Source organism: Podarcis vaucheri (genome assembly GCF_965113315.1).
Source record: "Podarcis vaucheri genome assembly, chromosome: 12".
Classification (NCBI taxonomy): Eukaryota; Metazoa; Chordata; class Lepidosauria; order Squamata; family Lacertidae; genus Podarcis; species Podarcis vaucheri.
In genome coordinates this window covers 54,039,645-54,052,379 of record NC_138750.1, presented here as the reverse complement: position 1 = coordinate 54,052,379, position 12,735 = coordinate 54,039,645, and the positions used below count along the sequence as shown (strand labels likewise).

The 12,735-nt window shown below is 45.0% G+C and overlaps 1 protein-coding gene across 4 annotated transcripts in view; it reads right to left on the bottom strand.

The window, feature by feature from the left end:
• Positions 1-217: 217 nt before the first annotated feature.
• Positions 218-12,735, bottom strand: part of WDR86 (WD repeat domain 86) — a 29,593-nt gene continuing 17,075 nt past the window's right edge. For all 4 annotated transcript variants that reach the window (XM_082192555.1, XM_082192554.1, XM_082192556.1 and 1 more), the window contains 3 exons: positions 8,347-8,482; positions 4,193-4,296; positions 218-2,400 (listed from right to left, as the gene is read on the bottom strand). In XM_082192555.1, the coding sequence (XP_082048681.1) occupies positions 2,182-2,400; positions 4,193-4,296; positions 8,347-8,482 (459 nt within the window). In that variant the 3' untranslated portion in view covers positions 218-2,181. The remainder of the gene's footprint in view (positions 2,401-4,192; positions 4,297-8,346; positions 8,483-12,735) is intronic.

Genomic DNA, 12,735 nt, shown 5'->3' with positions numbered 1-12,735 from the left:
CCTTGGTGGGCTAAGATTACCCCACAGGCCAGAGGTTCCCGGTCCCTGGGATAGAGGAATACAGTACAGCACTTACAAAATTGCTGCTTTCCTTTTCTCCCCCATGCCAGTTATATTTCTTGTATTAAACTTACATTTGATACCAATGCTGTAGAATATGGAAGCCTTTCTCCTGCTGTGATTAAAATCAGTCCAAAAAAAGAGAGGACACATTAAGTGTTATCTCTATGACAGTTTTTATTTACCTCCCCCCCCCCCCCGCTTTGTCACAGGCACTGGCTCGGTATGCTACACAACAAAGAAAGCCACACACAAGTGATTAAAGTACTTGTTTCAGTTAAACACTGCTACAACAAAATCCACAACATCATAGTTACATATTTATGGCTCAGTGGTTATCTAAACAAACATCAGAGGGAGAAAAGAGAAAACCAGGGTAAGAGATTGCTTCCCCAGGTGGAGAAGCTTAGCCACACAAGCAACAGAGGTCTTCCAAAGCCTCATGCTAGACTCCACTTCCTTTGTCTTTCATGAACAGAAAAGCAGCTCACACAGCCTCCACCCCACACACATCCCATCTCAAGGACAGCTTCCAAGTCACTCTGCTGGGCCCATATTCCACACATTCACACACACACATCTTTGCTGCAAGGGTTCCTCTCCAGTGAAGGACAGGAGATGTATCTCCCTGCTCCTTCTGCCACCAAGGAACCTACACACCTTTACTTCTGAAAGAGCTTACGTCAGACCCTCATTCCATCACCAGTCCCCATGGAGATTATCACAAGTATCTCTCACCCACTTACAAAAAACACTCCATATTTTACCCTGATAGAACCCAGACCAATTTGCTCCAACTGTATCTTTGTGAAGACAAGCCCAACCATTTTCCAGTTCCCAAATGTTGCCAGAAACCTCTCGCCTTGAAACCCAGTTTTGCTTTTAAGAATCCAGCCTTTTGCTTTTAACAGACGTTTGAAAAACAAATCAGTAAGTGAGGCTTTTTGTGGCCTGGAGCTGAATATGCTCATCTGTAGATCAAACTCTTGTTTAAGGGTCACCTGGAGAGGCCAGTGCAAAAGCTCACAATTCACCACAATGGCAATTTCTGCACATCACACTAAACTAAGCCATGGCCTAGTGCAGATGTAGAAATGTGTTGGCTCCCCAAGTGGAAAGGCAGCTGTGCAAAGTGCTGATTGGTGGGTGGCTGTGATCCCACCTTGGAATCAATATGCTTTGCATATGCATCATGCTCTATGGGGAGTGGGGGGGGGTTATAAAAGTGCCATATCATTCATGAACTTACCCATCCATTTAGCATGATTCATTTGCAAATAATTGCAAAACTGTTCTGAGGAGAACGAGGGATTACAGACATCAGTAATCAGTCCTCTGCTTAGCTGGCTCTGCTGCAAAACCCAGAGAAGCAGTTTCCCCTGGTGTTAAATTATGGAATGGGAATATGTTGTTAACAAGGCATTAAGTACACATCCAACGCACGTCAACTGCTTTTTTTCTGCATGTACCATTAAATACCTTTCCAGGTCTGGGCACAAAGCAAATGGGGGGGGGGGAGTTACCATACACCCCTGTTCTGTGACACACCACCTAAACATGACATCAGGCTCCCTAACCTCCTATGACTGACATGTTAAAGCTCTGGCTTCCACCCCTGAATCTTCCTTGCCCCCTCCCTTTCTGAGCGGCTCCAAGTTGTACTGGCTCTGTGGGCCCCGTTGCTTAGAAATCTGCACCTGCGGCGTGCAGGATGAGACATCTCTGTGGGCGACAAATGGTGTGTGATGCAGTAGGCCAACAAAACGGGCATTCCTATATGTTCACGAGAATAGATACATCATCATGAAATAGGTATCTGTCATAGTTCACTTTCCTGCTGCTTTTTTGTTGCCATTTCATCAGCATCAGGCCAGGATTGTGCCCACACAGCTTGTGACCCACCTTGCTGAACGCAGCCCACCCAACATACAAGGCTGTGGCCAGCCAGGTGCTTGATTATGGCAGGTGGGCAGAAATGCCAGGACATGGAATCTGAGCCCCTGATAGGCCTGCTCAGTATAATGAGCTACAGGCTGCATTTGGCTTGGTAGGTCAGTTGGCTCAGGCGTTCCCTTATGTAGTCGACTGGGTGCTTCCTGTCCTCTCGCACCAGCCCAGCCGTCACACGAGCTCCACGGCCTCCTGCTCCCCCCTGTTTTCCTGGTGCACCATGCAGCCCACTTTGTTGTTGAAGAGCCGAGACAGGCTTCCCTTCTGAGAACGCCTGCCCTGGATCGACCTCTCCCTCCAGCGCCGCTTGCTCCGCTTGCTGACCTGCCGTATGTCCCAGATCCTTAGCGTGCCGTCGTGGGAGGCCGTGTACAGTAATTCGTTGTGAATCTGGAACAAAAGTGCCGTATTTTAAAAGGGCAGCTTAACCATAATCACAACACAGCACACAGAAGCAAAGAAGCAGCTTCTCTGTTCCTTTTTTTGTACAACCCATTTGTGGAGCAGGGTTTTCTCCCTTCCGCCTGAGCCCAATCCCAGGTGTGGGTGGGGTGGCTGGTTACAAAGGTGTAAAGCAACAGCCTCCTTTATTATTTCATTGTACAGCGGACACCCGGGATGTGAATGTGATCCATGCGGGATGCAACCCACAGCGGCGCATCTGCGCACACACGGGTTGTGATTCAGTGCTTCTGCACATGCGCGGCCCCTGAAACCCGGAAGTAACCAGTTCCGGTACTTCCGGGTTTTGGCAGGTCTGTAACCCAAAAAAACACAACCTGAAGCATCTGTAACCCAAGGTATGACTGTATGGTGGTTCAGCTTGCGGCCCAAGGGCCGTATGTGGCCCTCAACGCCTTTTTTCAGTGGCCCTCGGCAAAAATTGACACACACCCCAACCATCACACTGCCTCCCCAAATATGCTTTTCAGGGGATCAGCAACATCTGGAGGACCAAAGGTTCCTCACTTCTGTGATATGTGACAGGTAAAAAGACCCACAGTTTTGTCAGAGGCAGGACCTGTTCATGTGCAACCAAAGGGAGCACACAAAGAAAACGGGAAGTACTCCTTTATTCCCCCTCACGCTGCCTCCAGCATGATGAGAAGAAGAAAGTGTGGCAAGCACAGAAGGAACAAAGTCTGGCAGAGGAGGCCTGCTAATGCCTACCACTCAGAAGCAGACACAACACCCAGTGCGTGAACCCAGCTTCAAACCGATAGTGGCAGGAGATGCAATCCTAATTTTATTTATACTTAAACACCTAAGTAATTTTTAACAAAGTGTTTCAAATGTAACGAAACCTGAAGAGGCATCATTATCTTGACCTCCTGGCTCCCACTTCCTGCGGGCTCCATCCAAAAAACAAAGGGCTCTTGACTCATCCCACTCCATGCAGCACAAAAGAGCAATAGAGCGTTGTTTTTTCCAGGGAGCTGCTCACTGCCATGTGCCTATCTTGGCTCACGAATGTGAGTGCATAACAGAAGAGCACAGCCAATGCCTCTCTCGCTGCTCACTCTGACGGAAGCTTTTGGCCTTCATCTCAGGCATGTTGGGTGCATAATTATGAGAGGGCTCTGCTAGAGAGTCCACTTCTGTTTACTGGGGAGGAATGGGTGAAAGAGCTTTTTTGCATGTGCCTTAGCTCACTGAGAGCTTGCAGACGGGTTATAGCAAACAGCCAGGTATGAAGTCTACGGGGGCTGGCTTGAATCCCCAGGTTGCCTAAGCAACATTTGACCGGATATTGTGAATTAACTTAGGACCCAGTCACCATGGATGGGTCTAGAACTTATTTTAAAGCTGTCTAAGCAAATCAACTTCATAGGGTGACCCTATGAGCAAGGAAACAATTTTTTTCCAGTAGAGCCTTTTTCTTAAGAATCTACCACATCCATCATTGCACAACAATTGATGAGTATAGGTAACAATGTCAGTCCATTGTTCCATCTGCCTGAGCCTTGTCTGGACCAGCGGGAAGGGGCTTTTCAATGCTGGGGATTGAACCTGGGGCCTTCAGCATCCAAAGCATGTGTTGTAAAAGTGAGCTATGGCCCAGCCTGCCATTAATAGCTAACAGAAGGAACCCTTAAGTGCTTGTAAAGGAAGTGACACCAAACCGTTCCTGACCCACAGAGCTATAGCCAAGTGTTGTGCAGCTGCTCTTTGTGAGGCTCACCTGGATGCAGTTAATAACCAGCTTGTGACCTCGGAACACTCTTTGCAGGATGCCGGTCTTGGTATTAAAAGCTCGGGCACAGGCGTCACCGCTTCCTGTAAACACTGCAATGAAAACAAGGATGAGGGACCTTTTCAGAATAACTTTTTTTTTATTCGTTTGCTATTAAAATGTTTGTTTTCTCCTATTTTCAACACAAAGGGTCAACTCAGCAGGCAACAAAGCGAAGATTCAAACTACACAAGGTAAGTGTCATTGAAATCATCAGAACTTACTCCCTCATAAGTCGGTTCAGGGTTGTAGCCTAAAGTCAGTCTTATAAGGGGAAAGGGTGGAACAGAGAAGGTAAATGTGCCAACCCTTTGGGAATTATTTTCAGCTAATTCACATTTTTTGATAGCTAATTCTAATTTGATAATCCACCCTGAGGCTGAATGTAGCACTCAGTAAAATAATAATATATGTAAGGGAAGTCGTAATGTATTTTTTCGCTTTTTATCCTCACAACAAACTTGCAAGGTAAGCTTGGATAGGCACTTTCTCCAATTCTCTTAGTGAAATTCACAAGGAGGGGAACTGAACCCAACTATCTTATATATTTTGGCACTCCTCAGCTTTACATTTTTTAAAATTTATAAGCATCCACCAAATACCAAAGATGGAAACAACTGGAACATGCAAAAAAAAAAAAGCCTTAAAATTTATGACATCAATAAGAATTTATGACATCAATTATAAATTAAATCAAAGCTAAACACCCTATATAGCCATGTAATTTCCTTCTCTATCAGTTAGGCACGAAGACCAAATATACCACAGGATGTAACACAAACAATGAATCACTTAGCAAGCAGAATGAGATTTTCTTTTCTTTAATTAATTGTTTGAACAACAGAGCAAGTCATTTTTAATCTTAGTGTCTTCTAAAAAGGGGCATTTCTATTTGGAATGTGTTAAATATTCTTTTTCATTCAATTAACCCAGGGCATTTTTTACTTTGAAAAGGTATCCTGCTATAGAAACCCATAATCACAGGGTTCATGTGATAAACATAGTCAAACAAAGGTTGCATTTACAATCCAGACATGTTGTAAAGCAAGAAAAGGCCTTCGAAGGGTGCCATGCCTGTCAAATTTAGAGTCCTCAAAGGTAATTCTTTGCCCTTTACCACCCACAGAGGTAATAGCTCCTCCCAGCACTCACATGGGATCTTTCTCCTCCCATCTAGCAATGAATTCTTATTAATGGGTCTAGGTGGCAAACAGTTCTGGGTTGCAAAGAGTGGCACAGCCTCTGTTAGATGTATTGGGAAGTGAAGGGCATTAGGAGTGAATTACACGCAATGTCCAATTCATCCTTAAGCTGCTGTTTTCTGTATTCAAAGCTAAAACATATCTGAAGAGGTCAAGGCCCATGGCTCAGTGGCAAAGAGCATGTTTTGCCTGCAGGTTAGATGGCTGGTATCTCCAGACTCCTGCCTGAAACCCTGGAGAGCTGCTGCCACTCTCTGCAAACAGTACTGAGCTTGTTACAGGTAGGTAGCCGTGTTGGTCTGCCGTAGTCGAAACAAACAAAAAAAAAATTCCTTCCAGTAGCACCTTAGAGACCAACTATGTTATTGGTATGAGCGTTCGTGTGCATGGGCTTGGGCTCAGAATAAGGGAGCTCCTGACTGGCTATGGTGTTAGGATGACAAGACATGAAGGAATGCATTGCTAAAGCATTCTAGAGCCAGCAGCTTTTTTGCAGCTCAGGCTGCAAAGGGTAGACTCTTAGCTTTAGTTGCCAAGGATGCTTTCTGGTATGATTACTTCAGGTAGGCAAACATCCTCTCTACACTTTCAGTTCTAGCATGTCCAGGCTAAGAGGGAAGGAAACCTGTTGATGCAGAATGGGCATCAAAAAACAACCGCAACTGTTTTCAGCACAAATCGTGCCACTTCAGCTGTATGCTTGCTGCACATCCAATATGCAACTGGGGTTGTGTCAGCATGAATAAAGTCTGAAAGGGGTATCAGATTGGGTATATGTAGAGAAAAGGCATGCAAAGCCAGTAACGCCCTCTGAGAACATTTATTACTTTACATCCAATTACTACGTTGTTGGGTGGGTTTTTTTTAAACAGAGATCGGGAGAACAGTCCAAGTTTGCCAACTGCCAGGATGATTTTGTGCCATCTGGAAGCATTTATTCCTTAAACGCAAAGGCCTTGGTCTGCTGCTACAGAAGGGGAGAGTGTGACTATCTCTGGATGAACAACGGACTGTTCTGCTTTTCTACCAAGAGCAAGGATGCTCAGGGGGCAAAAAATAAAGAAAGACCCAGCTCAGAATACCTCTGCACTTGCAGCCCAAAATTACCTTAAAGTACCCTCAATGTTCAACTGAACGTGGGGGGGGGAGCATAATATAATTTGCAGTGTGGCTATGCAGCTTAATCTTTTGGGCTAGCAAGGTAGGGTACTGCCAGCAGGGGAAGAGCCCCAATTTAACACTTGGCTTTTAAGTGGTAGCAGCTAATGCCAAGGGCATAATCTGCCAGGCACACCTCTGATGAAAGCTCCATTGGAATGAAGCCACCTGGACCATGGGCAGTGGGAGAATGAGGAGGAAGTTAGCTGCTAGCGTAATTCCTCGCCGCCGCAACCCAGTATGCTCATTACCTACCATGCAGCTGAAAGGGATTCAAGCCTACAAGTTACAGAGTCCCCTCTCTGCAGGCCAGAACTCTGGGCTACATGGATCCATTCCAGGGAGTTCATGCCAAAACCTACATGCTTCTACGACAGGGTAGGGAGTCCTTTTAGCCTGACATGCCAGATCCTTATCTCCCCACACCCCCATGGAAATATGACAGCTGGCTGGGCTGACCCATCTGTCAATCATCTGATGTCATAATGGCATCAGGCTACTGATATCTGGGTGGTCCTGCCTACCTGTCAAAGTTGACGGGGGCGGGGGGTGCTTTGCCAGTGTGTTCCCTTCACCTAATGAGCAACCTCATCAGGTGATGAGAAAAGGGGTTACATCCTGCTACTTTGGGTGCACAGCCCCAACCCTGTGGGGAACAGGGGGTGCAGCCAATGGAAAATTATATTTGTATTTATGTACTTAAGCCTAGATTGTTTTTTTCTTTGTAATGTTGAGTTTATTATGTGTTTCCTAAACTACAGATTATTGTTATTTTGAATTTACTGACATATACTATATTTTGTATATTTGTACTTTTAATGCTTTGAATGTTTGCTGCAAGCCACTTTGGGCACAGCTTGTTGTGGAAAAGTGACATATACGTAAACTCAATCAAATACCTGCCCTTGTATATCAGCTGACATCACTCACCCATCAGCGTGACATCAGCTGGGCATGGTTTGGGTGAAAACGCCTTGTAAGCCAAACTGGACTCTCCAGCAGGCCAGGATTGGCCCACAGGCTGTAAATTCCTCACTCCTGTTCTAGGAGGTCTTTGGTTTTTCTGCAGTATAGTTTGTCCACAAATGCCTGGAAAACTGGTTTAACCAGAGACCATAGCAAGCCACCAAAATGAGATTTAAAGCAATAACCACAACTAAGTTTTTGAAAAGATGTCACTCATTCACAATCTTCATCCTTAACAGGATATTTCATCAATATTCATCTGCTTTCACTTCTTGCAACATCTGTCAGTTAGATTTTTATTGTTTGCAGCCAATTTACTTATTACTTACTTTCAACTATTTATATACCACTTAATCACCAAAGTTGCTAAGCGGTGCCATTACAAGCTCTGCAACATACACGAAAACAATTTCACAGGCCTGGTCTAAAAATATAAGCGTGTCTTCAACTCTAGCAAAGTGTGCCAGGTGAGCAAAATGGCATCAGGGATGAGAGGAAAGAAAATTCAAAATCTGAAACAAGATGTGTGACACCCTTTTTATAAGGAGCTAAAACTCTACATGAGCCTCTGCCTAGCTCTGTGTTGTTGGCTTACTTAACAAAAGAAGGAGAATAACATGGGGGTGATTGTCTCCTTCATACCATCAGGACTTGGATAGTTGTGGCAAATTTCTGCTATAAGGAGAATACACAGAAGGTGGTCGTTCCTGGACTAACATATCTGTTGCCAGTGGACAAGATGAGAAAAGGCAATTGGGAGGGTTTGTTGGAACTTACATATTCCAGCATGGTATTTCAAAGTGCTGACGCTGTGCTTGTGAGCCTTGAATGTCCGGACTCGCTCCCCTGTATCGGCCAACCAGCATTTCACCGTCCTGTCTGCACTCCCTGAATACAAGCGCCGATTCACAAGCTAAGAGGGGAAAGAGAGGAAAGATCACTTTCACGAGGGAGCATTGTTCGGAGTCATGGTCATTTTCAGCGCTACCTTCCCCCTGCAAAAAGAAAAATGATGACACAATTCAATGATATGATTGCAATGTAGAAAGCAGCACAGCTTTTGGAGCTCTAACACAGACCTCTGATCTTATGTTCTGCACACAGCCAGGGCTCCCAGTGGGCCTCCAAATGGCTTTGAGATGTCAAAGAGGAACAGATGAAATAGCTCTCACTCTGCTAGTATAATTAGGAGCAGATCCTTTAAAGCTAGTGAAGCTCCATCCCTTTGCATATATCTGTAAATAAACCACGTATCATGAAGACCCCACAGTCTCCATGTGCCTCATTCCCAAAAGGAAACACGAATTCCTGGGTGAGCACCTGGAACCCCTGGAATCTCTCACCATTCAGAGACTGGTGTGGCATGCGACAATAGAGTATTAAAAACAGTTTAAAATAAGTGACACTCACAAGAAAGGGAGGTGTGTGGGTGTGTGAGAGAGAGATGGCAAAGGCCAGGGTAAAGAGTTGCATTTCAGCATAATGAATATGCTAGATGCACCTCTGTGGGGAGGAAATTCAATAACTTCCTGAACTTCTTAGAGCAGTTGACCTACTTAGAGGGCCACCTCTGCTGAGCTTTACATCCAATAGTCTGTAGAAGAGGTAATTACTGCACAGTGGTACCTCAGAAGTCAAATGGAATCCGTTTTGGAAGTCCGTTTGACTTCCAAAACATTCGGAAACCAAGGTGCGGCTTCTGATTGGCTGTAGGAAGCTCCTGCAACCAATTGAAGCCAGGTTGGACATGCAGGTTCCAAAGAACATTTGCAAACTGTAACACTCACTTCCGGTTTTGTGGTGTTCAGGAGCCAAAACGTTTGAGTCGCAAGGCATTCGTCAACCAAGGTATGACTGTATTTGTTTCTCAGAAAACGGAGGTTCAAAGAATCCCTTGTATATGTTTCTAATTTAAAAGGCAGTGGATTAGAATGACTAACACAATGACTTGGGTAACATAGACTGGAGGTGGCAATTCAATTCAGGATAATAAACAAGCAAATCTATATGTATTTGGTTAATAGCAAGCAGTTTTTTAAAATGTAGGGTCAGATACAAAACTCTGGGCTCCTCTACACTTAACATTTTGCCCTGTGCTTTCTAGGCAGAGATCCATGTTTTAAAGTGTGGTGTCAGAGCACCTCCCCCCCCCCCGCTTTCCTCAGTAAAAACCGCTTTTTAACGCTGAATCTGAACAAACAGCAATTCGAGTTTTCTGCAGAATGCTGTTTTCTCCAATGCAGAAGTAAAAATGCAGAAGTTTTCATGGGGAAAAGCACCCGGCCAAACAAAAAAGTGCTCCAACACATAGCTTTAAAGAGCAGACGTGTTCCTAGAAAAGTGGCACAAAAGGAAGTCTGGATGAGCCCTCTGAGAAGCTGCACACTCCATTACCAAAGCCAATGTCTCCCACCAATTCTTATTTTCATCTATTTTCCTCTACAGAAAACATACATAGGCAAGAAACCCACAAAACAGCAAACTTTCTTGTTCAGAAAACTCCAGTTTGGTGCAGGTTCCCCCTCCCCCTCCTCCTGAAGGAATGCTTGCTTCCAGAAGAGATCCATTATTTTAAATAAAAGAAACATTTCATGCAACCTCCCACAACAGTCATTTGGCTAATGGAATGGAAAAACAACTGCAGCCGTAGGGCTTAAGGTATCCTATATCGTGAGGCACATACCAAGTGTGTTACAGGAAAGCCTATACACGATTTTTGCTTCATTTATGTCAAGATAAAATAAAGTGGCCAATCTCTGCGAAACGTGCTTTTAATTTCTTTCATTAGAAAGACAGGCATGCCTTTCATCGACAAGAGCAGAGATTAATTTCCCATGATTAGCAAGGGAAGGGAGAAGCGGGAAAGAGCCCTTTCCACCATAGGTTTCTTCCAAACTTATCCAAACCCCAACAATGCCTGATTTTTTTAAAAAAAATAAATAGCTGGGGAGACACAAATCCCAATTATAATCTGCCTGTGGCTTGAAGAAGCAGCAAATGTCTTTGTTGCTGTGTTTTTCTTGGCTGGCATTGGAAAAGGCTTTGTTCACTCTGGCTAATTTCCCAACAGAGCGGCTGTTGGAGAAAAGCACAGCAGATCACGGAAAACAAGGAGTACAACTGCGCTCGTACCTCTTGGGGAATGTCTGCAGAGTGGCAACTGCCTGAGCTCCTAAAAGACAGATGCTCTAGCCTTCTGTGGCATTCGCAGGCTGCATCGTGAAGCGGGCTAGGCAGGTCCCCCGCAATCGCTTCTGCTGTGTGGACAGCTAGAGAAGCAGACAGCATGGAGGCGTCCATCCTTTGCACCAGGGATGGGAAGCATCTCTGGCCCTCCAGAGCTTGCTGGGCTCCCACTCCATTCAGCCCCAGCCAGCATGCTCAGTGATCAGGGATGATGGGAGTTGCACTACAACATCTGGAGGGCCAGAGGTTCCGCAGCCCTGCTTCACACCAGCAGAGCTTGCAACCCTTTGTTCAGTGGCGCTTGCAGTATCTTCATAGCCCAAAGAAAGGAGGAACTTGGTGAAAACTCATTTGACAAATTTCTCAGGTCGTGTTGTCAATACTACATGGGATGGCTTTCATCCCATTTCACTTGCTTCGTGCCATCCCATAAAACATGGAGGAAGAGGCTTAGCCATTTAATTTCCAGCAGGCCAGTGCAGCTTCTCCTCTCACTCATCCCTGTCCATGTTCACATCAACATGTTTCATGGACTCACAGATAACACTGTCCACACATGACTGACTCAACCCTGGAAAGCTTAAATTGACACCTACTCATTTCCACTACTGGACAGGCGTTCGCAAAAACAACGTGTAGAAGACAAGATTATCTATCTCTATCTTGTAGTTATCCCACTGCATGGGGCAAATAACAGCTGCTTCCTGATCAATGCCTTGCTAAACCATCCATTGAAAGTGCCCTGTGTTAAACGCAGTCATGCAGTCAGGTACAGTCCTCACGCTTATTCGTTTTTATAACATTCTTCCAATGAGATCAAGGCGTCAGTTAACCTCTGCAACAATCCTGTGGGGTAGGTGTCAGAAGTTTTTGGGCAGTACACCCAAGGCACGTGCCTTATTCCGCTTCTCAACACTATGACCTGATGAGCCACAGCTGAACATGTGGATTCATTCCACTAAAAGGCAAAACACCGCTGACATGAGGTAACTGGGTTCTGTCCTTAGCATTTGTTTTGTGACAACTCAACATGTAGAAAACACCCGTTCGTGCTGCAGTCCCTGAGTGGTGATGGACATGTGTTTGTGAGCCAGCTTGGCAACTTTCTCAAGGCTGTTCAGTGAACGTCATTGCTGAGCAGGATTTCAACCTGCATTCTCTATGCCCAAGGCCAGCATTACTCACTCGACTAGTCTACAAATCATAACATTGAAGAGATCTTTGTGGTGGATAGAACATGTTTACAGTGATAATTTATCTCCCGCTCCAACTTTCTGTGGTCCCTTCCCTTGCAATTATACAAATATATTTTTCATAGGGTTGCATGGCTTTTCACAGCTCCCCACATTGTACCATGCCTGCACAGCTGCCTTTTTCAATGGTTACCGCACCACAAATGTCATGGGTCAGTGACAGAGCAGCTGCTTTGCATGCAGAAGGTCTCAGGTTCGATATCCGGTATCTCCAGGGAAGGCCAGGAGAGAATGCTGTCTGAATTCCTGGAGAGCCACTACCTGTCAGTGTATACTGACCTAGATGGACCAAGGGTCTGTATAAGGATACTTCCTATGTTCTTCCTAGAATTAGTCTCTCTCTCTCTCTCTCTCTCTCACACACACACACACACACACACACAGTATGTAGCTCTCGCCTCAATGCAAGGAAAATAAAATCCCAGAGTAGTTGACAGACATGCTCCGCATATATGCAGCTGTTCAAGGCTATTTCTGTATCTTTCTGACCAAAGAAATCTAGAAGAGAGTTGCTCAGAAGTTCCTTCTGACCACAGTTCTCAGGGATGTGCTCCATCCCAATCAGATGCAGAAGACTATTCTACTTCTTTTCTTTGTCATGGAGTTCTTCAGTTCATCTCATTTGTGGACACACTCTGACAGGTGCTATACTTTTCCTGAATCTCTCCATGTATGTATTGCAATATGTCAGGAAAGACCTTATTTAAGTATACGACACTGGGATAAG